At 42.3% G+C, this 26,047-nt stretch overlaps 1 protein-coding gene across 1 annotated transcript; it reads left to right on the forward strand.

The window, feature by feature from the left end:
* The first annotated feature begins 722 nt into the window (after positions 1–722).
* Positions 723–21,896, forward strand: LOC147673422 (uncharacterized). Its single transcript, XM_086947267.1, has 5 exons — positions 723–931; positions 6,837–6,908; positions 7,035–7,108; positions 9,019–9,160; positions 18,051–21,896. The coding sequence occupies exons 3-5, from the start codon at positions 7,085–7,087 to the stop codon at positions 19,238–19,240; spliced, it is 1,356 nt and encodes a 451-aa protein (XP_086803393.1). The 5' UTR covers positions 723–931; positions 6,837–6,908; positions 7,035–7,084; the 3' UTR covers positions 19,241–21,896.
* The last annotated feature ends 4,151 nt before the right edge of the window (positions 21,897–26,047 follow it).

Below are 26,047 nucleotides of genomic sequence, written 5' to 3' on the forward strand. Positions count from 1 at the left end.
CAGAAAGACGTAGAAAAGAATACAGATGACTTCATGTTAAGTACTACTACAGAATCTTAACACCTGAACAGATGGCCGGAATTTTCTCTAGGAAAGGTGAAAAAACTCAATGGCACTTAGTTGCCAACATTTGGAAAAGAAATCCTTGGACACTTAGCACCACAGGGCTGTTTCAGTTAGAAAGTTCTTGTTTGCGTACCTATATCTAATAAAGAGGAAACGTTTCTGCAACAATATTACCCGCGACAGTATCCAATTTGCTGGGACTGTCCCTGCAAAAACTGGACATTTGGCAACTATGATGGCATACATTGGCACACCCACAAATTTGACAGTGTAATTCATTAAGCCGATTCAAAACTTGCCACCCAACATTTGACAACAGGAAAGTGTGAGATTTTGAAAAAAATAATCGAGGTGATGTATTTTCCCATTGACTTCTATTGAAGCAGAAGCAATTTCAGCTGTGAAACCGCTGAAATAAAGCCTATTTTGGCTGCCAAAAAAAATCGGTAGTCTGCCGCCTGAATCCGGTCTATTTGCATGAATACTGATAGTAAACTTGTTCTGTAACCGACCTCCGTGGCAGCTAAAGAACCCGGAAATCGAGTAGTTCTGACTTCTGAAGGGAAAACGCTTTGACGTACCAGTTACGCGGCGTCGTTGCTAGGGACGCCAGAGAGCCACGTTCCTGTACTTGAAATCAGACGTTACCAAACTGTTATGCCAAAGTGACTAAGCACCGGAAGTGACGCGCTAGCGACGTAGGGCACAGGCCGACTGGCTCTCCTCAGAGGAAGTCTACTCACAGCGCCTGGCGGACTGTGGTCTCCCAGTCGTTTCAGGCCTAGGCGCCCAGCGAGAGGACAGGCAAAGGCACCCAGTGCAGAGCCACGCGCCGGCCGGGAGACGGACTCAGGACGGACGGCAGGTGAGTTCTGTGCCCGGGGACGGGTACGTTACGTGCTGGGAAGGCGTAAGGTGTCCTGGGCGGGCCTCGCAGCAAGAGCGAGCTCGGGCGGCAGCACCTGCCTACGCGGGCGGGTCTCTGCGCAAGTGAACTCGGGATCAGGCCTGGAAACATACAGAGGCCATTACCTGCTGGGTTTTCAACGCAGGTTCCCAAAAGAGTGACTTATTCTACGTTTAGTTGCCCCACGAGGGCCGTTTTACTGTCACTGGCATAGGAGCCACTGTCTACTCTTCAGCGACGCAGTAAAGTGGTGTTTTCAATTCTGTGCGCGTGAGAATGCTGTGTCTGCGCGTGGCGCCTGTCTCATCCCTACTGTTTGCCGCATTCTCATCAAGGTGGATGTGTCAGGCTTAAGATCTCTTACCCTGACACGAGACAGAAAGGGTCCAGCCCAGTTTGAATAATGTGTTTTGCACTGATGCTTTCCTTGAAACAGCAGTGTTGGGAGTTGCCCTTATTCAAGGAGCTATAGTTGGTTGGAACTTGTGTAGATGTTTTTTTTTAAATATGGTTGGAAGGGTTAAAACATACAGAGCTTGTCATTATTCTCATTCGATTTTAGTGTCAACGATTTAAAGACTCAAATTAACATTTCATTAAGAAAAGTAAATAATCATAACGCACCTTGATATCTCTTATATAGTTCACAACTTAAAAAATAATTCGCCTATATGTTACCGTTGGCTCTCTTCAGTGTTTTGGTATCCGTTTATCATTGCACCGTTTCCTGATCACTAAAGTGTCCCTACTCCATTCTGCTAATCCTCCTGAACTCTGGCCTTTTTCCTGTCCACCATCCCAAAATCTTTTTGTGTATCTATACTTTCCTTAGGATAATTTCTAGCACGTACTGTAGCATTGTGGGTTCCAGCTTTAGCCCTCACTACTTTATGTTCGCAATTGTCCTACATTGCCTTTTTGCAATTATGCCACCCATTTCTCCAACTGCTGTCGTTGCTTGGCACTCTGACTCGTTGAGTTAATCTAATTCCAACATATGTTGTGTATTTGGTTTGGTTTACAACAAAGTGGAAATGTGTGCACGTTTTACACCCTAGCCATATTGGTATTATTAGAAAGTGTCAGAATTAGTGGGAGTAACTACCTAATCTACTATCCAAAAAAGCAGAGAAATTCTAAATGAAGCCCTTTTTATGTTCTGCTCATATTGAATGGCTTCAGCAGTACTACATTACCGTGGCAAGCGTTTGATATGAAGAAGGCTTTCAAAATATAGTGTGCGTGTGTGTATATATATATATATATATATATATATATATATATATATATATGTACACATACTTTTTTATTTTAACAAATGGCATTCTACATTTGGCTCATCCCTATTCTAACCACGTATCAAGCTTCCATTTCCCATACTGTCAAACCTTTCATCTTGAACATTGCATTGCTCGGAATCCTCATTAAAAACACAGGTGAGCTGCCAATATAAACACAGACTCTAACTTTTATAGGTTATTACGCCACATTTAGTAATAAAAGCACCTCGTATTTTTGGTTATGATTCAAACTGGTGGCAACTGTGACCGTGATGTTGAATCATCTAAAACCGGAGTTTCTTTCAATACTCACAAAAATGCTGCCACCTCCTAGTTACTGATAGATGGAATAACCTGTTAACAGTGGCATTGCTTATAAACTGCTAAATCAAGCAAAACAATATGGATTCCATCTCAATCATAGATTTATTTGGTTCGAACCGTCGGTAAAATCAATAATGCTATCCAATTTTGGATTGCACTCCTACTGTTTTCATTGGTTTATCAAAGCCATGGTCATATGAAGATCATTTTCCTGTAACATCCTCGTTATTATTGCCCCCTCATCAACTGTAGGCTGTAACAAGAGGGTAGGTCATAGTACAGCTGCTTGTTTAACACCAAGAATGCACAATTTCAATTGAATTCCAAAATGTCATGAAATCGCCCCGTTCTGATAGAATTAGTCAAGCATAACAGTAGGGAGCACAGCATTTGTATGGATAACCTAAAAACCTTCTAACCTCAAAGTACTTTCAGGATCGTCCTCTGTACTGCCGCTGCAGTTGGACAAAATGATGTATTCACTGTTGAACCTTCAGTGAGCAGTGTCTTTTATTTACATACTCTAATGGTTCTGTAACATATGATGAATTTTGTAATACATTTATTTTTTGCTCTGTTTTAAAAACGGGCATGTGCTTTAATGCAAGGAGCTTTATGCCCCATAATGTGACAGAATTATTTGTAGGCATATGGCAGGGCTGTAGGCAGATGATGCCAGGAATACGGATATAGGCGATGGGTGATGGAAATATGAGTCAATTTCGGGGTGGTGATGGAAGCAGTGGTGGCAGAGATAGTGTTAGGGTGTTAATACTTAATAGGATTGAGCCAGCTTGACCCATGGAAGGTTCCAAATTGTGCATTTTATCGCACAATTTTCCATAAATTGTATTAAAAATCTGGAGTTTTGAATGTTTTTTTTTTCTGCTACATTATGATGTACCCTCACTAGGGGTGGTGTGACTCGCTATCTTCACGAACAATTGGCATTAAAATGGTGCTGCATAAATTCCCTAAATATTGACTAAAGAAAATGAGAAGTTAAATCAATCTAGTTGCAGTGTCAAACGGCCCATCATTTTTCAAAAAGCCTTTTTTCACTTCAGTTTTCAATCCACTTTTTTCCTTGTTTGTTCTAACTTGTGTTATGTCTGAGTTTGCGCTTTGAAGGGGCAGAGTTTGTAAATGAAAAATAACACCGATTACCCAGGCATAGCCCAAAGGCAACTCCTGCAGGCTCTTAAAACACTGCTATGGCCAAATATGTAGAGCTTATAGAATCAGACCAGTTACGCTATCTGTAGGTTTTCATGCCTCAAACAGAGATAGCAGTAGTATCATAGAAGCTTTACTAAGCAAACATAAGCAGTATGTGGCCACCAAAGCCCAAAATATTTAAAGGATGGGTCTACATTTTACCAGGAAAAGCGAGAATTATGCCTAGAATGTACACAATGTCATAGATACTCAGAATGTCGCAGTAAGTCATGCTGGGGGCTATATTATACCAGGAATAGATGGAATATCACAGACAAAACCCATAGTATTTCAAGGAGAACCACTATTATGTCAGAGATCGCCAGAATCCTCAATAGTGCATGTCTGTAAATTTGTGCACACTTTAAAGTGTTGTTTGCATTGATTGTCCCTTAACATTGTGTGCTTCTCAATGTAATCCATAGCACTACCTGCACCACATTTGACATTTTTTGCACTCTGCCCCTCCACGTTCACTTCTCTTCACCGCTCATCTTGAGAAAACACCTCCGCTCCTCCCCTTTGGGAGGTGTAGCCCACACCTTGGTGTGAGGGGGGAACCGATATGATGAAGCATGTCACCTAACGGTGAGTGATGGTTCTCAGCCTGAAAGGATTTCTCCCTTCATGCTTTCTTTGATATTACACAGCTCCTATTCCCTTTCTCACATTTAGCCAGGTGTACTTTGTGTGTTATAGAGTAATTTGAAGGGATCAGTACCCTCCTGGCTTTTCCAGATCCCTGTTGATCCTTTGTGTGTGTAGTCTCATTTATCCATGTCATTGGGTTTGGTTCCACTGAGCGTTGAATAATTGTGGAGCAGGAATAAGTCAGTGATCCTGTTTTCTGGAAGGTTTCCTCAATGTGAAATTGGAAATATTGGGGTCCCAATTCTTATGAATTTTGGAGGTGTTTAAAGAAGAATACATGGGGAAGTTGCATTTGTTTAAAAATGTAATAAATACACCGCTCCCTGCCATATAAGGCACTGCATTGCGTGCATACTTGCACCAGCTCTCCTTTGGTAGCTGTGCTCATTAGAGATGGGAAACTTTTGAAAACCTCTCCTACAGCAATGTAGCAAAAGCATTTTTAGTGTGCCCATTATTAGATGATCTCATGGCATTTATCATTCAACCTTCACTCAATGCCCTGATCCAGGATGGCCATCATCCTATTTATAGGGGCTGTCAGCTATTTTGTGTTTTCATGTATATGTCCTCCTCAAAATATATTATAATAGCTGAAAATATTGTTGAAGCGATTGGCAGATATTGCTTTAAGTAGGAACTAGCGGAGAATTATCTTGGAGATTATTTCTCAAAGATTAAATGCTTCCCCATACCTTTAACTTTATCTGCTGCATAATTTCGGTTGAAGCCTTTCAGGCAGTGCAGCTGTCTTCTTGCAAAAATTACTTCTTGTGGGTATTCTGAAAGTTTCTGACGAAATGCATTCCACCCATTGCTTAGCATTGTATTTGTGGTTTGTAACTCCACATTTTCTGGCTTTCTGTTTTCTGACTTTGTTTTTTGCTGTCCAGCATGTCTTTATCCATCCTGTTTGGCATACACTGCTCACCATCACTCCTTGTATTCTTCCACCTGTTTTTGCTTTCTTTAAACAGGTCTTTAAATGTTGTTCTTGTCACAATTGCTGTGCTTTCATATACAGAGGTCAAATGCCAGTCTCTAACTTCTAAGGGAGCTTGGTGCTTCCTTTTCTTTCTCTGACTTCAAAGTGAGAGGATTTTGGTGGCAATCTTGCTGGGTACTAGAAATAATTAGTTTTTTCCAGCACACACTCCAATTTAAATGTTTGTAAATGAATTTTGCAAATATTTCAGAATTAGGAAAGTGCAAACAAAGCACATTGTTTTGTAATTCTAAAGTGCGTTTGAAACAACTATTCTAATACGTTCAAATCGGTACAATAGGTGATGTCATTTCCACACATTGTGCGCTATATGGTTTTATCAGTAAAACTGTACATGCAAATGAAATTGATCATTTCAATTGAAAACATGTTGTCTGTAATGGTACCTCGCTAACAGACCATGTGTACTCCTCTCTAAACCACTCCGATGTATGCCACTCCACAGCATGTCTCTCTACTCTGACACTACTGTAGGACATGACACTTTCTGACGCTCCACGTTATACCACTATACTCCACTCCTTGCCACTTCAATCTCTGACATTCTACTTTACTCTGACACTCAGCCACTCTGTGCCCCTCTACGTTACTGGCACTCCACTCTACTTCACGCCACTATACGTCACACTATACTCCACTCAACTAGATTTTTTAACACTCAACTCTTTGCCACTCCCCCTGGCCAATCTACTCTATGCCAATAACTTTTAGCCATGCTGAACAGCATCCACGCTGATGTACAACATGCCTAAACACATTGACAAAGCCAGTGGCTCTTTTATAGGCGAGACCTACTGGCTTTGCCAATGCTGTGTAAATGAGTGTGTAGTTAATTTGCCAAATGGTTATTAGGTTTATGCAAAGGATAGCCCAAGGTAAACAGCTTGCCTAACCTTGGATAGGAGTTTCAGTTGGGGAAATTAATTGTTAGAAATTGGGTGTTCCCAGTTAGCTTTGTAACTAAAATACAGGACGATAAACAAATATATGATTTGTGTAAAGAATAGAATGTATTGCTGAGTGAAACTATGAAAATGTGCTGGTATTCTATTGCAATCCATTCATCCATCTGTGCATCAGACTTCTCTGTCACACGAAACAGAGGCTATTAGTCATATTAATGGCCTTGCTGCACACCATCTTGAATTGAAAGCTGTAAGATTAGTTGACAAGTCTGTGGTTTTGTTAGTTTCATGTGAGACAATTACTTTTGTCTGAGTGACTGATTTTGAAGAGTATCCCATAGTTTCCTCCTATTTGAATGACGATACATTGCAAGAACAGATTGTTCATACAAGTGCACTTAATGCAAATAAACAGAATATTAGAAAATGTTATTAGTAAATACCAAGTTTACTGAATATGTGTTTTAACTTTTCTACAGGTGGATAAGGCACAGAATGGACGAATATATAAAAAATAATGTGTTTTTGCTGATTTGATAACAACCAAAAATGTAAGTTGATAATGAAATTAAAACCTGTAATAGGAAGAAAGGAACTGTGTTGAGTAATAAATATCAGAAAGATGATGGAAGTTTGTGACAGACTAGAGCTAATCTTTGTTTCCTGACCCTTCGCAGAGCCTCTGCGCGCATGTCTCCTGTTTCCGGCACCTGTCTGGAGACTCAACATGACGGAACAGTTCTGTACCCAGGTAGGACATGGCAGAGGAGTGTTCACAATAATTTGGGTAGTTCATGGATACTTTTATCTTCTAGACACCCAGAACAAAGGATGCTTTAAAGTACAGAGCAAGCGGGGCGGGTGGAAATTTCACACCATAAGACATCTGTATGAATGTCATTCTTGAGATCGATGTACTTAAACTTTTTCAAGGAACTATTCCTACTAATCCATTGCATTATTGTTTTTCCAAATGAATGACATTTCCAGTATGTCAAATCTATGCTGAAGATGCTATGCTTGTAAAAAAAGCTAGTCCTTTGTCCCAGAAATACATACATGTCTCCTTTCTTCCATTTTCTCTTTGTTTTTTTTTGTTTTTTTTGGTGGGGGTGGCTCTCTTACGTTTTTGAATTAGGGCGGTCTTCTGTCACTAGTAGACCCTAGTTCCTCTCTGCGAGTAAATCATGAGCTACTCTAAGTTAGTATTCCACCCATGCCTACACCCTATTACATCTAATCCTACTTGTACGCTACTAACACAGGATGTGTATCCTAGAACTTATAACTTTTCCTGAATTGCCCTCCCTATAACCTGGAGCTAAGCCTCTTGTCTGTAACCTAGTGTACACTCCCTACTGCCTCGTATCAAACCTTACCTCCTAAATCGCCTAAACCCTAGTACCTTTGCAACTGCCTGTATCCTAGTACCTCTGCCTGATCCCATCAATAGTAATAGTACCCATTCTTCATATCTGCTTTCTTGGGTTTATTTTTTGGTCCATAATGCTTCCTCTTATTTCATTTTATATTTGTCTGAAATGTTTTACTGGTAAAGTGTTTTTCTAATTTTAGGAGATTTTAATATTCTCCTTTTTGCTGTTTACTCCATAGTAAAGTGGAGCCAATACATCCATGTATCAGATACATGTATATATCATACATTCTTGTAACTAACACATGGTGCATAAGGTTGATGTGAGAAGCTGTGAAGTGCTTGGCCCCGATTGTACTAAACTGACTTCATTTTGTTCCATCCTCAGTTAACTAGACCCAATGATACGATTACGTAACTCAATTAAAATCGTTCCTAGCTCAACTCTCCCTCATGTGGGGTGATTTACTACTGTAATTGGGAGACAACAAATGGAGTTTTCTCCAACTTCTGTATTAAACCTAGGTGTAAACCTGCAGTAAAGTTTGGTGTTGAGGGGGTAGGTTCTTGGATCGATCCGTCCACTTTAAGAGCCTTGGCCACTATCTGTTCATTTGCTTGCATTTAGCTGAAAGACCTTTGCATGTGCCCCAGACATTTAGGTTGACAATGGCAGCAATAGCAAAGTCGGGGATGAAAGTAGAATAGCCATCGCTTGAAGGCTTTGAAATCTCTCGTCTTGGCCTATCACTTATCTGATGTGATTATTGCGGAAAGTCAGCCTGCTGTGGTGGTTTTGGAAGTGCAGTTCCTGTGATCATATAGTCCAGGATAGTCTGCAGACATTATAATAGTTTTGTTACAAACTTACACATGACAATGAACACTCCATTCCACTCTCACTGTACTGGAAATGTAATACTCTGGTTAAAAAATAAGCATCTGTAGCGCGTTCTGTACTTTGAATAACCTTGTTTACACTGATATTTGTGATAACGCCGCTTCCCCCACCCCCCCCCCCCACCCCCCCCCCCCATTTCAGTTATTAACCAGGGGGCACAATTAGGGCACCCTTTCTAAACACCAAAACATTTCCCCAGGCAGAAATTTCGTTTTTTATGCTTCATACGTCGAATTGCTTTGTTAATAGTGGTCCAAAATATAATAGTGGTTAGTGGAAGGATATCCTAATTCTCCCCAGTAGACTGCGAAGTGCCACAATAGCAGACTTTCACTTACAATACTTGGATTAAGAACAGTTGATCATGCTATTTTTGTTATTTCAGGGAGGTACGACACTGTATGTTGCGGTCGTCTATATCGACGAGGAGCAAATAGAGCAAATACAAATAGGGGAAGCAGAGCAAGTGGTAGAACAAACATATCCAGCGATCACCTCAGAGACTGAGGCAACCATAATATCAGATGGTGAGTGTTGACTCTTTGGGTCTTTTTGTTTTGCTTGTGTTTTTTTTTTCTACTGATAATTGAAAAACAACACCTGCAGTGATGACCCTTCAGGTTTCTAGACGAAGTTGAAATCCTAAGACCATGGGCACAATGAAAAGAAAAAAAAATCCATTAGGTAGGTCTCCGAGGTGGATTTTATCGCCCAGCCCACATGTGAATGTTTTCTAGGTAGCCTTGTAAGTGAGCTTTCTCCAGGCACCTTGATACAAGCTTACAAGGTGTTCGATGCATTTTGTTTCCCCGTGGTTCAGAGATACTAAATAAGCATTAATGGCGATTATTAAATGTCTTGTTTATCAGCGTGTAAGAACTGGTAGGTATGTTGTTTATATGAAGATAAAAAGCGTATACAACCAAAGTAAAAATAAAACAAAGATTGTTTAGCCTATGCAAGGCAATCACAAAATCAATGATACGTTTGACTATTCGGGGTGAGTTATGCTGCCAAGTGCATGACCAGAGCGAGAAATCAGTATATAAACTACTTGTTACCACACAAAATTCTGCAGCTCGGGCTATCCTGAAACCAAAGGATCCATAGCAAGTTTGGTGCCTTATCAATGCCAGTTCAGTATATAAAACAACAAGCAGGGTGCTAATCTACTCCATTCACTGTCTGGCAGAGAAACGAATTTCCTTTGATGGACAAAGGCTCCCCAGCAGTACTGACTGCTGTGACTAGAAAGCCATTTCCCCAAAAATTGAACACACCTCACTGCAGCCTCTCCTGGTTCTGCACCCATTATTTGGAACTTCATGGCCCTTTTTTCTTTGATTCCAGAAAAAGAGAATTTCTGATTGAGCAGCCCTCCTATCCCTAACTAACCGTATGTTATTGCATTGTCTTCTAAACCTTTAGTTTCCCCCCCCATGAGGCTTTGGCATTCAAATTGCAGCCTCTTGTTCACGAGGCTTTGCGCATGTTATTAGTAATTATCTAACAATATGCTGGCTCTTTGTATACTGTTTATGCTTGAAATTATCTACCATCTACTTTACCATTGCTCTGTGTCTGCTCATGTATTTATTTCCCCTGATTTTCCAAGGTGCATTTTGTGTACCCGTTTTTCAAATGCTACAATATAGTTTTCCCTCCTTGTGTATATTTCCTATCTTGTAATGTCCAGAGCTCTGATCAGACCCCCCAGGATATAGCGGCATGGAATAGCAAATTTAGCGGCACAAAAATGGAAATTTAGCGGCACAAAAATGGAAATTTAGCGGCAATTTTGCGGCATTTTATGTGGCCATTTTTCCTACAACAAACACAGATATCTTAGTTTTTTTAGTTATTTAACAACGTGAAGCTATGTATATTTGGTTTCTTTACAATGTAGACACTTTGGGGCAGATTTACAAGCCCCTTGCGCTGCTTTTTTGCGCTTGGTGCCACTGTACCTGCTGCACTAATGATGGCTATACCTATCGCCCCTTTTATTAGTAAGCACGTTAAATAGTACAGTGTATTTTGAACACAACCTGATATCCCACCGGATGCCCGTTCCATCCATCTACCCACCCACTCTTCATCCATCCATCCTTCCCCTCATCATCCATCCATCCTTCCCCTCATCATCCATCCTTTCACCCACCCCCTCATCATCCATCCATTCCCTCATAATCTATCCATCCATCCACCCTTCCCCCTCATCATCCATCCTTTCACCCACCCCCTCATCAAACATCCATCCATCCATCCCCTCATCATCCATCCATCCCCTCATCATCCATCCTTCCCCTCATCATCCATCCTTTCAACCACCCATCCATCCTTCCCCTCTATCCATCCCCTCATCCATCCATCCTTCCCCTCATCCATCCTTCCTCATCCATCATCCATCCTTCCCCTCATCCATCTTTCCCCTCATCCATCATCCAGCTACCCTCCCACCCATACATCCAGCTATTTAAATTTTCTCTCCATCCTTCCCCTCTCATCAATCCATCCATCCTCTCTCATTATCCATTTATTCAATCTTTCATTCATCCAGTCAACCCATATCCTGGAGTACAGAAAGGTGCCATTGCTTGTTTGCCTTCTATGGCCTGTAGTCCTTTTTTTAAATTGGAAAATTGATACTCTGCTAATTCTTTAATCTATAGAATAAAACCATGATTTCATAGTATGCTCATAGAGAGCCCAGCGTTTTTGCACTAAACTTCAGCTTTAAGGAGAAGCTTGCTACGATCCAATGCTAAAAATCGTACATGGATGGAGCACTTAGTGCAACATCTTTAAAGCAAGGTCAGACATTTTGCTAATACAATTCACATTAGAGTAGAAGTGCAAGAACATAGACAGTTCCAGGTGTACATGCTGCAGATAATCTCTCAGCAATGCAAGATTCGAGTTAAAAAAAAAATATATTAACAGATTTAAGGTAGTGTGTCTTTTGTTTTCAATTTAAATTGTTCTCCGTTTCTTTCCCAAATTGACTTGCTGACTGTGTTTAAATTTGCCAGGTCAGTAAATGAGCCTTCTCACAGGCCTAAGACTCGAAGTTCCTATTCCTGTCACTGCAAACCCTTTCACATTACACTCGAAGTAGAACTGCTCTGTCCGATTCCTGCTCCATCCTCTGTGACAACAACCCATCCCCCCCCCTCCTGTTGATGTGCAAGGTGAGGGCTCCCATTGTCACTCTTGTGGGCCAGGAAGAGGTGTGAACGAGCGCAGTCCCGGGCAGCTCTGAATGACAAAGAGCCTAGACCTTCACACTGCCAGCTGCAGCCGAGCTGCTTTAACCCTCTGACCCCAGTGTCTGTAGATCATCTATAGGTGTGGGGCAACCGGTGCATGTCTTTGGATAAAGCAGACCCCCCAGGATATAGCGAAAAATGCCGCGATTTCTTCAAAAATGCCGATTTCGCAGGCATTTTTGTAAAAATCGCGGCATTTTTAAAAAAGTGCCGATTTCGCAGCAAATCGCAAAATCGCGATATCCTGGAGGGTCTGTCTGATGCAGTTTTGCCTGAGTTCGTGCTTACAGAAATTATACTTCCCCCCACTCTTTCCTCTTCGGGAGTAGGGGTGCATGCATTCATTTAAAATTTGTTTCTTTGTGCATGAGTTAGTTTCAGATATTTGAGTCCTTGATGTGATAATAATTATTGTTTTTTTGTAAATTCTCTAGAGCGACTTAATTATTAGTCCGTATCTACTTATGGTATGGTAAATTTCCACTTTAATAGTTTCTAAACCCTCTCGGGATGTGGAGCTCTGTGTCTAGTGCAGGAGCACGATAACCTCTTTGGTAACTTCGAAATACCACAAAGCAAAACCACGCTCACACAAGCTCTGGCCCAGTCCCAATACCCACAGGCTGTGTGTTAACCCCCCATAGACTTGTGCACAACCCCCTAATGAATGCAGTGTGGGTTTCGTCATTTGCAGTGGGTAGCTAGGAACTGCGGCCCACAATGCCCCATTAATTCCCCTATGCCCCACAATGGAAGCAGGCTGTTGGGTGCTGGTCGTTAGTCGGGGGATTGGGTGCAGGGCCTTGCCAAAGGCACAGTGCCCAACCAAGTAGTTTGCCATACGTCTTCCATGGGTGTTAGGCATATGTTAATCATAGAATATGGTAATAACAAGGAATATAAATCGCTATATTGGCAATTTTTCACCAATACATTTGAGGCTTGGGAGGAGGGGGGTGGGTTAATTATAACTAAAATGAAGATGCTAAGGGCAGGATTACAGGTAAGGAATACATATTTCTCCTCCTGGATCTCTTCACTATTGCTTTGGAATCAGTGTTAAGACAATAATGTCTTTCTGAAATAATGTCCATACCTGCAGGTGCCTGACTTTCACATGTCTTTATTTGAAATGTTTCACAATAAAGCCGCAGTAACCACTCTCCCTCTCATTAAGGGGGGTTGGGGTCTACTGGAAAAAAATGTGTTGCCATTACTGTAACAAGGTACAATACAGGAAACAATCCATCTAGATATGGACAGTTTTGAAGTGGTTAGCGCTATTGGTACTGGATTTAAAATACTGCCCTCTTTAAAATAAAACGGGATTTTCACAATTCAAATGGTAATATGCATATGCGTGTGTGTGTGTGTATGTCATGTGGCCAAGGCTCGATCTGAGCTGAAAAGCATAATGGTGGCATCGCAATAAAATAAATATATATATATATTACCTACTGGCGGTCGCCAGTAGGTAGTTATAGTTAGGATTGTTTTCTATAGGAAATCCGCAACATTCTATTGGGAATAACTTTGGCGCCGGTTGAGGAATCTGCCTGTAATTTTCCTTAAATTTGCCTCGCTGCGCTCCGCTCCTTCCCTGAAAGTTTAGGGTGGATTCGTCAAGCGGGGGCCGAGATAAAAGGGGGGTCCCAAAACGTGTTTTCCCTATGTTAATTTCCATAGGGCGGTTGGACTCACTTTTAGCCCGAACGGCTGAATGGATTTCCACAAAACTTGGCAAAATTGTAGGGACTGGTACCCCGATGTGCCTTTGCTATGTCTCAAGATATGTGCTCCGGTGGATTTTGAGTAATTTAGGTTCAAAAAAATATATATATCTGGGCGGAGCCTAACCACACATCTGATCTGATTGGCTGTCAGCACTTCATCCAAGAAGTGTTGGCAGCCATCTTGGGACCAATATACATGATAGCACGTCATTAAAAAGCATTCTAGTTCATAGAGGGTTTTAGGACTTTAGTTACATTATAAATCATTTGTTGATGGTACCATACTCCTTTTAGGAATTGTGGTGTGTTCTAAGGTGATTTTACCATGTGAAAAAGCCTTCTGCTGTCATATCATGAATCATGTTTGAAAGAAAACTAATATCTCATGATTTTCCCACAGTGGTTTGGAAGGGGATCTATAAGCTAAACTGAAAGCATATTTTCTGTAGAGGTGTAGAGGTGTAGAGGTGTAGAGGTGTAGAGGTGTAGAGGTGTAGAGGTGTAGAGGTGTAGAGGTGTAGAGGTGTAGAGGTGTAGAGGTGTAGAGGTGTAGAGGTAGAGGTGTAGAGGTGTAGAGGTGTAGAGGTAGAGGTGTAGAGGTAGAGGTGTAGAGGTAGAGGTGTAGAGGTAGAGGTGTAGAGGTAGAGGTGTAGAGGTAGAGGTGTAGAGGTAGAGGTGTAGAGGTAGAGGTGTAGAGGTAGAGGTGTAGAGGTAGAGGTGTAGAGGTAGAGGTGTAGAGGTAGAGGTGTAGAGGTAGAGGTGTAGAGGTAGAGGTGTAGAGGTAGAGGTGTAGAGGTAGAGGTGTAGAGGTAGAGGTGTAGAGGTAGAGGTGTAGAGGTAGAGGTGTAGAGGTAGAGGTGTAGAGGTAGAGGTGTAGAGGTGTAGAGGTGTAGAGGTAGAGGTGTAGAGGTGTAGAGGTAGAGGTGTAGAGGTAGAGGTGTAGAGGTAGAGGTGTAGAGGTGTAGAGGTAGAGGTGTAGAGGTAGAGGTGTAGAGGTAGAGGTGTAGAGGTAGAGGTGTAGAGGTAGAGGTGTAGAGGTAGAGGTGTAGAGGTAGAGGTGTAGAGGTAGAGGTGTAGAGGTAGAGGTGTAGAGGTAGAGGTGTAGAGGTGTAGAGGTAGGGGTGTAGAGGTAGGAATATCGCTGTTTGGGCAGATATGACCCAGGGACCCCCAGTATGCAAGGAGAATTAGTCCCCCCTCTGCAAACGCGCCCGTGGCCTGCGTGGCAGAGAGGTGTAAAAAGGGGCATAGCCTCATTACACCTCTGTGCAATGCAGCCCCCTGGCGCATACTGGAGGTTCCAGGTGGGCTAGTTGGCCCCCAGAGACCCCTAGTATGCAAGGGGAATTAGTTCCCCCTCTTCAAACATGCACGGGGGCTGCGTTGTGAGAGGTGTAAAAAAGGGTGTGGCCTCATTACACCTCTCTGCAATGCAGCCCCTGGCGCATACTGGAGGTTCCAGGTGGGCTAGTTGGCCCCCAGAGACCCCTAGTATGCAAGGGGAATTAGTTCCCCCTCTTCAAACATGCACGGGGGCTGCGTTGCAGAGAGGTGTAAAAAAGGGTGTGGCCTCATTACACCTCTCTGCAATGCAGTCCCCTGGCGCATACTGGAGATTCCTGGTGGGCTTTCAGGTCTTATATAGTTAGGATATGATATGGAAAATATTTTTTATCATAGCTTGCTTCAAGGAAGGTCTTTTTTTGCGGCACCTACACATGGACACCTTAACATGAGTGCATTTCTTCATACCAAAGAGACAGCCTCCTTGTCTTAAAAGCGACAGGGAAGGGAAGTGGCCTAATGGCTAGAGTGGTCAACCTCCATGCTGGGAAACTGGGTAAGTCTCAGCTGGGAATCTCAACATCATGTGATTCACGGTAAATCACTTAATCTCCCCGCTGGAATCTTTATACAGTTTGAGAGTGATTCAATCATGATTTACCAAGGTGTCCATACTCAACCATACAATGAAGCTTGAAGTGGTGATGACACATCTCTTCTCTACTGCTTTGAGAGGAGGCAAAGTAATTATCCAGGCTACAATTCCACCCCACTGACTACTACTCTTCAAACTCAACAAGGATTCACAGCTGTTTGGGTCTTACAGACCCACCCTTCTTTTAAATACCAATTGTAAAATATATGAGTGAATACGAACTACTTGCCAAGTAAATGTATGGTCAACAATACAGATAGCCCAATCAAGGTATATAAAACCCAGAAAAGCTAAAGAATGACATCTGTCTAGTTTGGCATCTTGATGCTGATATTGCCTGAAGAAATTTCCACTTGCTCTTTCTCTCGCTACATGCAGAAGCAACATTTGACAGAGTGGATTGATTATTCCTTCATGAGACCACGGAAAAAATATCCGAAGGCCTCACCACTGTAGCATATATTTGAACACATTTCGCTCAACTAACTACAATCATCAAGTTTAATAACTTTAAAACTCCTTATCACATGCCCATTTGCATTAGCAATGGAATCCATAGGTCAGAAAATAAATTCTGAGCTCTCGAGTGGTTAAACTGGACTTGTCTAGTTTCAAAGTAACACTTTTTGCTAATGGTGGGTTCTGTTGCATAAGAACTCTAACACATTGAGTTTCGAACCTGATGCAGTGTGTGCAGCCTCCTCCGGGGTATCTGGTTTCAAGATAAACTATTTAGGATCTGACTGCTTAGTGATTCCTGTGGCCTCTCTGTCCCTTGTGGACATCCTAAACTACATGGTTTTAGTCTAATGTTCTTATTGCTATTTAGGAGTCAGATTGCTGGCTGATTTGTTCTGTCTCGAAGTCTAAAATCCACCTGTGTTGGACTTTCTAAACAAAGCTCCATATAGTTGGAGAAAATTGGAAGTTTAATGGTTCACTCGCACAGAAAGCATAAAAAGGAACTTCCTCCCTAGTTTGTTACATCTTACCCAGATACAGTCCTTTATGTTCCCAGTGGAATTGTTGAAGGGGATCCAGGCTAAACTTGGGATGTTTAAATGTGCCAGGAAAACCACAAGGTACATTATTTAAGTCTGTCCCATGGCTGCTCCGGCATTCAGTTGGAGGTGAGAACATGTTGTGTGTTGCCTCAGTCATGCTGCAAACTGGAATATAGTTGTTAAACAATGGAGAGTCTCCATTTTTCCTTCCATTTTAAAGCCTATTCTGCACAACACTGGCTTCCACATCCCTGTGGAAAGCCACATGGTGGTGTTGGGATTGTATTTGAAATCAGCAACCATAGGCATTTGCATCATGTGAACAATTCCAGCAACTCCAATACAGACCCACACTGATACACTCAAATGATCGACCGGTTTGGTAGAAAGCATTGGTGCATATAGATGCAACAACCAATACATTTCTGGTAAATGTTAATGGTCCAAAAACTAGAATAGCTTTTTTTAATACATTAAGAATTACTCCCAAATCCTCATGTGATAACTGGCCTTAAAAATCACTGTAGTCTCTAGGCTGAACATTTTGCTAGGACAGCCACTGCTCCAATGTGCCGCAGGTGCATGGAAATTGGATTTAGGGTCTTGACTAGCACTGTACTCGTAATTGAAACGTGAACCCTGGTCTGTTATTCAGGGACATATGAGACTACGCAGAGCAGCCACTTATCAGGCAAGACTCTTAATGTGTATGCTTTTTGCAGCAATGCTTAAAGTTGCACATTCATGCAAGCTACATGCTCTCTCCCAAATTACTGTTTGTGGGCTCCATAATGGGCAAGTACAGCTTATTAAAAATGTCGGATGGAATGCATAAATCTGAAAATATGGACCCATTTTCGGACATATACTAGTCATCACTGGGGCTGGGGGGGTGGTTGGTGAAGGAGTGGTACCCAGGCCACACATCTGCAGTGTGTTGCATAGTTGGCGCATGTCAGACTAGTACTTTTTTGGGAGCCTCTTTGTCAAATGCATCATATGACTAGGGCGTGCCACTGGGGATGTGTGCTCCTGTTTAAGAATTGCATGCTGAATTTCTGGATATACATCTCTGTACTTCAAAAATGTGACTGTTTTTTTTTAGAAACTTGTTTTTAATAATCAATGCTTCCAGCTTATCCATAACAAGGACATACATGTAAACTTTCCACATATATGGTAATCGTACTTCCAAGACTTCGAACATGACATCTCACTGTTTCGCTTGTGACTGGGGTTTTGGAAAAAAAACTGAGTGGACTTGCTATTGTGAGAAACCTCAGCATAATGATTGAATTTCACAATGATCATTAATTGAACTTTGTTCCCAAATGTCTGTTTATCAAATATTTTATAACATTTACTTCAGAAACATGAATAGGACATTTCTCTCATTGAAAGAAGTTAATCGTGAATATAATTAAGGTGCTTTTAAAGTGTGTAACTGTGTGTTTGTTCTGTTTAACCAACAGACCTTGGACCCATTATTCATAGTACAATTAGTGATCATGGAGAATATATTCTTGTGCAAGCACCTGACACATATTCGGAGAATGCTGACGAAAAGGACCTACAAATTATGGAGTTGGGGGAAACCGTCGTAGAACCTAGGAAGACGGAAAGGAAGAAAAAGATCCGCCAAAAAAAGAAACCTAACGTGGCAACTCCTGGCAAGCCAAAAACGGAGCGTATACACATTTGTACGGATTGTGGAAAAAGTTTCAATCATCAGGCATCCCTTGTTAACCATCGCAGAATCCATACCGGAGAGAGACCATATGGATGTGAGGACTGTGGCAAAAGATTTAGTAAGAGCACACATTTGATTAACCATCGGAGAATACACACTGGGGAGAGACCATTTATTTGTTCTGATTGTGGCCGAAGCTTCAGTCAAAACTCTCACATTCTTAACCATCAAAGAATCCACACTGGGGAAAAGCCGTATATTTGTAGTATATGTGGGAGAGGCTTCAGTCAGAACTCTCACCTGATTACGCATCTGAGAATTCACACAGGAGAGAGGCCATTTCCATGTCCTCAATGTGAGAAATGCTTCAGTAACAACACAAATCTTGTTAACCATCTGAGAACTCACACAGGGGAAAGACCATATTCATGCACCCAGTGTGAAAAAAGCTTTAGTCAGAACTCTCATCTCCTTAACCACCTTAGAACCCACACTGGGGAGAAGCCATTTTCATGTGATCAATGCGGGAAAACCTTCAGTTGGTCCTCAAATCTAAATATGCACCAGAGAATGCACACAGGGGAGAAACGCTATGCATGTAGTGAATGTGACAAGTGTTTCAGTCACTCATCACATCTGAAAAAGCACCGGGCAACGCACACTTCATCTGTAAAGGTGGAGGTGGCAAATATGTCACCCAAGCCTGAAATTGTGCCTGGCACAGAGATTGAGGTATTCGATATGGGAAACCTTTCTTCAAAGCCAGATCAGGCCATGCACACTGCAGCAAATCTTTTAATTGAAGTGGGAAACCTTTCTCCAAAGCTCGACCAGGGAATACATGCAGCAGCAAACCTTCTAATTGAGGTAGGAAATATTTCACCCAAACCTGAACCGGGAATGCACACTGCATCAAACATTGTGATTGAAGTGGAAAATATTTCCCCTCAACATGATCAAGCCCAGAGTTGAATAGGAATGTTGTGCTTATGCCGCACACATCAGTAGCACGAGTGCACATACTTTCACTTCAGCTTGCCCCCTGGTAATAAACTAACAGGAAATAATTATTCACAATTTAAAACATGTCTGCAGGCTATGAAACTTAACATCCACTTATTTGTCATTTTGGTTCTGCCTCTAGCAGAGTGCTCATAGAGGTCTTGATCAGCACGATAAGCATGGTTGGAATTGTCTGGTCAGTTACAGGGCAGGAAATTAAATCCCATCCCTGCCACCCCCACCATGCCTCCCCCATCCCAAAACCAAATCTGGAGATCCCAATCTCATTACAGCCTCTTTAGTACTCCGTTCCTGAGCATAATCCAGCCCAGACAATTTTTTGGTTTACATCTATAGCCTCATTCGCATGCTCATTTATACTTAAGATTTCACTGCTAGTTCAACCGAATGCCATGCTTTGTGTATGACTGTTCTGCTGAAAACGTTACACCAGACGGAACAGCCTAGCTTTTGGTTTCCTCAAATATTTTGTATTCCTGCCCTACTTTCTAGAACACGTATGCAGTAGAGGCAGCTCTCTGATGTGAACCTATACTGCTTTCGATATATGGTCCTAGAAGGAGAGTGCACTAGTATTGTGAGCTCCTGCTATTATTTATTTATTTTTTAACTCTAGTTCTCGTAGAGAATAATGGGATGCTCTCCAGGGTCGCCTTATTCTAATCGTTTGATTATTTCTGCTCACTGTGCCATTGTACAGGTTGCAGTTCCATTTAATGGTGTTTGTCACAGTACCAATCCATCTGTGGTTACGGGTCTGTTTGACTGCAAAAACACCTATGAAAGAAACCCATTCGCTATTTATTTCTGCCCGTAAAAGGGCATGCGCAGAACCAGTCTTTTGGATTCTAGCTCGTTTCGCACTTCATCTCATGGGAATGTTTTAACATCTTATTCACCAGGGTCTAAGATACAGTCTCCTCTGTGGGATATTTTCTTGTGTTCCTGTACAATTTTAGGCCTTTGTCTAATTAGGAACCAATATGTAGCCTCTCCCCATCGCGTGTGGATCTGAACAATCCTAGGCCTCAGACTTAGTTCTCTAACTGGAGTGAAGTGTGCACCATTCAGGCAATGTGTCCCCTCAGTTTGGTCACAGGAAAGGATATGCTTTTTCACTTTCAAGTTCTGATGTAATATGCTGCTTTCCCTTCATAATCTATCCTGGTAATGTGTGTGTACCTGAATCAAGTGCCAATTGAATTTGCAAAGTGCACTATAATATACTGAATCGACAGGTGTGCAAAAATGTTGAGCTGGAATAACTCCTTCATTTGAAGATGGCTCTCAACGAATTTAATTTTCATGCTTTGTAGTTCTTAAATGTTATTCCATGTTCGCACTGAATGATCTATTGTTAAAAAAATATTATGAATATGTGCTTATCTTGATTTGTGTTTCTGTATTTTTCTGGGGAGTGGAGAACGATTTAGTGTTGTAAGTTACTGTTCGCTATGTATGCCACCACAATTCCTACTTCACGAAGGAGTAGAGCGGGAGGAGTTGTAGTCCAAGAACTGCATAGGTGATGGCCTAAATTAATGAGATTCATTTGCAGGCAGGCAAGGAGAGCAGTATTCAAAACCAGGAAGAGCCACACGCAAACATACGTCACTTGAGTGTTATAAAGGCCACGTCAAAGTTGAAGATCAACTTTCTAGTAGTAGTAATCCACAGCACACAAGAATATTCTTTCCGAACACTATTCTAGGAATGAGTACCAAAGGATGAAACCATGCAAGTCATCGTCCCAGAATAGTGTACTTAAGTTAGCAAGCCACTTACACACTGTGACCCATACTCATTCTCCTAAGCACGATGAATTAACAATTTTGAATAGCCTGTTCAGGAGTTATTAGCTGAATCCTAGTTACAAAAACATACCATATACTAGAAGAAAAAAACAATATCTTGTCACACTGAGTTCATACGAAGAGGGTTACACAAACATTATCTTGTGCACCGGCAGTAAATTTTAACAATCTATGCTCAATTTATCGGCAGCAGATAAGCTGTGACATTTCTACAAGGGCCTCTCAAAGACTGGGTCGTTAAAGATAGTTCTGAGTTTATTTGTATTCACCTTGGCAAAGGTCCACCATGGAAAGAGGCATTGCCATGGCATTCTTGAGTATTGTTCTGAATCTTAAAGAACAGAAGGTGGAAAATCAAACCCTTTATCAACATTTTAGTAAGTCTATCCAGTCCTATAATGAAACTGAGATCCCATAAAAAGTTGTACATTTTTACTTGGCCACACTTTTCACAGTTGCAGGGAAAGCAGAAGTAATAACAAACGCCTACCAGTGAAGCCTGATTAAAGGACCATATCACTGGATTTTTAAAAGACAATGGGAATTAAGGCTTAGGGACTGGTGCAATTGGCCAGACCATGCCTCGACCCAGTGAATATGGCATCAGGGAAAATAGTTTGAAAAGCTACTATTTCTATGATTTATGATCTTTTTTTTCCCTTGGTATTAGAATTATTTTTTGTGGTATTCTAAGCTAAGTTGTAGTCTTATTGTATAAAGAAGTTTGACAGTGACATGACCATCAAGCGCAAAATGCTTAATAAATGAAATGACTTTGCAAACCCATGAAACAGCTGACTATCTGTAGGATTTCTTTAGTGTGGAAGTTGAATGTTGGAGAAAAAAAGTTGGGTCACGATGAAATTATTTTTTTTACTGTCAATTTATGGGTGAGTTATTTTGACAAACGAGATTTGTCTGTGAGACAGGTTGTGTAAGTGTTGTGTGGTAAATGGAGAAATTAATGGATGATTTTGTGTCTGAATTGATACTTTGCTCGAGTAGAGTTGATTGGGTTGCATGTTGGAGGCGTGGGTGTTCAGATGAATGATCACATTTGTTGTTGGGAATCTGAATTGATGGCTTAACTGTATGTTGGTGAATGGAAAAAACGTCTGAAGAGGTTAATGATTTGAGTTGGCAATGTAGCTCTCTGCTGTGAGATCCTCTTTAATGTTGCAGCCTATCTTTACTCCAGTGAAATTCCAGAAACTATTATTTTGAGGTAAAACCTCGTTCACCAATAAGTATTTTTTTCCATTACCTACTTGAAGATAACTTTCTCTTCTGTTTAACTCTGTAAAGGATTAAATAAACAAACTAATAACTTTATTTAAGACACCCTTTTTAGATCTTGCCTGGCGTTAGCAGCGCGCATGCGCTGCTCTCGCCTTGCGAGAGCTTTTTGTAATCAATACGATTTCCGAAGGGGACTTGAAGCTCCGCCCCTTCTTCCCATTGGCTTGCGTCATAGCTTATGCTAAACGCTGCCTTTCTATTGTGAAGGAGGCTTTTTAATCCCTCCTTATTACCAAACTGTCCGCTTTTGGCCCGCCCACCCGGACTGGGTCTTTTACTGGTGGCGTTAGACTATGGCCTTTAGTTACTGGGTAAGCTCTATTTGTTTCCCCTTCCCTCTGTCTCTCTGAGACACAGCTGCATGTTCTCTCGTATCTTTACTTTGTGGGGATTGTTTTTCCTTTCCCAAGACGGCGACGTGCATCTAGTAGCAATCGGGACGCTGTTCTTTAATTTATGTTAGACATGTTTCCTGTGCCTTGTTTGCCCGCCTCCACCAGCCCTCCGAGATCGCAGTTTTTTTTTTTCACCCTTTCAGCGCACGCACACCACTCATGGTACGCTGTACTTTAATTTACATTGGGCATGTTTCCTGAGACTTTTTTTTTTTTAATAGTAGTCTGGCAACGTAGTTGGGTGGCAAAACAGATTTCCGGCTGGTCCTCATATATGGAGACTTTACCAGAGGAGGCTTCTCACCACGTAGTTTTTATGCTTACTTCTCTGCTCCCACTTCCGGGTGGGTGGTTGGGGGGGGGGGGGCAGGCTCAGTCCGCACGGTGATGCACGCCCCCTCTGTTACGTCACAGCACTAATATTCTGCCAACTGATGCAAGAACAGCGCCCGCCTCCGGACAATGAGAAAATGAGGACACATTGCATAGAGCTACAGAGAGTATCTCTGTGGACCTTGTAACCTCTGTCAGTGTATTATTTCTCAAAGGAAAAACAACAATCCTTTTCCACTTTCACTGTGAGGGCAGCATGATCTTGTTGGTGTAGTGGTATGGTGAAAATCACAAGTGTGCTTGTGTGCCACAGAAGCAAGGTACCATTGCCTCAGAGCACAGTGTGCAACAGGCGGACTGCTGCACCAGGCAAGTTGAGAGTTATGGCGTTTACTTAAAATGTTTTGTTTGCGTGTAAACTACTTCCCGTTCCGAGCCATGCACACTGTAATTAAATATTAAAGGTCCATTTGAGGCATTCTATGCTCCCTCTATGCCTATAGGAGAAAACCCCCTACCAGGGCCCTTTACTAGATAAGGCAATCGCGCTGAGAGAGAAAGCGCACAAGCTGGAGATGGGCGACGATCTCTTCCCCAGTGGAGAATTCTTGACCATGAGGCAGATGTGCGACCCGGGGTCACCCACTGCATCTGATATGTTATTGTATTATCAGATACGGGCAGCGTGCAAATCTAGATATGCTGAGTTCCCCAAGGAACCACCTACCCTGCTGACGCTGGAAAAAGTTCTAAATGATCCGTCCCCCCGCAAACTGATCACACGCATATATACTATAACACAGAGGGAATACCCTATTGTATGCACCACAGTTAGGGAAGCCTGGGAAGGTGGCGCGGGTATATAAATTACGGACGCTCAATGGCAGTTCTGCTGCTCCCAGTTGGAGCAGTTATCGCCTAATTACAGACTAAGATTGATTCACTTTAATTTCTTACATAGGCTGTATTGCACGCCGACACAGCTGCATCGCATGGGGTTACACCCAGACACTAACTGGAGATGTGGGGCACAGGAGGCCACGTTTGCTCATCTAACATGGTATTGTGGGCCGATAGCGACGTACTGGACAGACCTATTTCAACACATAGGGCTTATGATAAATGTTGTATTGCCAGGGTCACCTCTGCTGGCACTTCTGGGATATGTGAGAGATGTCTCGAAGGAGCATCGTAAGCTCGCAGCTATGTTATTGCTGCAGGCAAAACGAAAGAGAGCCATACATTGGAAGAGACAAAATCCCCCTACGATTACAGCATGGGTACGAGCTGTCATATATTGTAGAGATCAGCTGACCACCTATTGGGAACTTATGCCCACCAGGTCGAGACCAGTCGATATCTGGGTGCCATTCGCAGACTGGTTGAGATCAGGAGGAGAGGATTTGCAGAATGAAGTCTCCATTTAGGAGACACCGCGGGGTGTCTTTGGGGCGAGAGCTGGAGTCAGAGAAGATAGGGCATTGGGCTGGCAAGCTACCTGTCCAGCAATGTACCATGTTATTTTCTGAATGTAAGAGATGCTGGGGCGCAGTGGTAGTGCTGACCTGGCTGAGAATGTTAAGCAAAAAACGGCTAGTAGTGGACAGGACGACGGTGGGGAGGGGAGGGGTGGGTGTTCCTCTCAATCTTGTTAAGGGCATGTTGATGTTTATCATTGCATAATATTATTTTGGTGGAGTTATAAAAAGTGCGAAAAGAACATTACATACAGATGGATAATCGCTGCCTGCCCCATGGGTTGTTGGCAAACACAGCTGTGTAAGATATTGTTACGTTTATGCTGCCGGCCTCAGGGTTGTAGGCGAAGAAAAGCTGTGTAATTTGATGATCATTGCAATAAATGCTTTTAAATTAAAAAAATATAAATATATATTAAAGGTCCATGAAAACTACGCTTAAAACCAAGGAAACGTGAGATAATTAAAAGCAGCAGCTGCTGTCAGATAGGGGAAGGAAGATGTGAATAGGTCAGCATCATCCATTTAAAAAAATAGTAATTCTTAGGTTTTGCTTGGCCATAGCACTTTGTGTAGTGCTTAATTTTAGCCGGTGGTTCCTGGTGCTCAGGTACCGAGCACCGGCACTTATGTATCATCTCCGGCACTTTTCATGAGCCTCAGTTAAGGACACGTTCATTTATGGTTGGTCCGGGGAGTGATTCACCCAGAATCACAGGATATTGAGCTGATGGCTAGACTCGAACCCTGACCCACAGCTTCAAAGTCAGCAGCTTTGGCCATTTCACCACACCCTCTCCCCACTTTCATGTTTAGTAGTTGGTTCCGTTTTAGGTGGCGCTAACAGGAGAAATGGCCGGGGGCAAGCTGCCTCCTCACGAGAGACCGGGCACTTCTATTTTACTAATTAACCACTGTCAGGAACGCAGTGTTTCTGTCTGCTTCTGCCGTCTCTGGTGCTCTTTACACCTTGCACGTATCTGCGCAACATGTGAGATGTTATCAATCCAAACTGCTAAATCATGTGCACCGTGTGATATGATATAATTGAGTGGCTGTATCTAAATATTCAGACACCTCATCATTTGTTACTTTTGGGTGCTTTTGTCACAGAAAGACTGCATTGTTGTTGTTCAAACCTCACATGCACTCAGTCTGGTTTATGGTAAACTGAGCGCTTTGGAATGCAATGAGGTCTTTTAATTTAATTTAATTGCTGGTTTCTAACGCGGTAGAATCGACTCCCGAAGGAGTATCTCTGCGCAATAGACCGCTGGGGAACCCGTTCTGGCTTTCCCTGTGAGATGGCCCCTACTGGGTATCTCCAAGGTGAAACCAGGCATCCTGGCGTATGTGGGGGGCCGTTGTGGAGATGAGGCAAGCTAATGCCCAGAGTTGCCGAGTGTGATCCCTGGTTAGAGTAGGCACCGAGGTGAG

Source organism: Lissotriton vulgaris, chromosome 12, assembly GCF_964263255.1.
Source record: "Lissotriton vulgaris chromosome 12, aLisVul1.2, whole genome shotgun sequence".
Classification (NCBI taxonomy): domain Eukaryota; kingdom Metazoa; phylum Chordata; class Amphibia; order Caudata; family Salamandridae; genus Lissotriton; species Lissotriton vulgaris.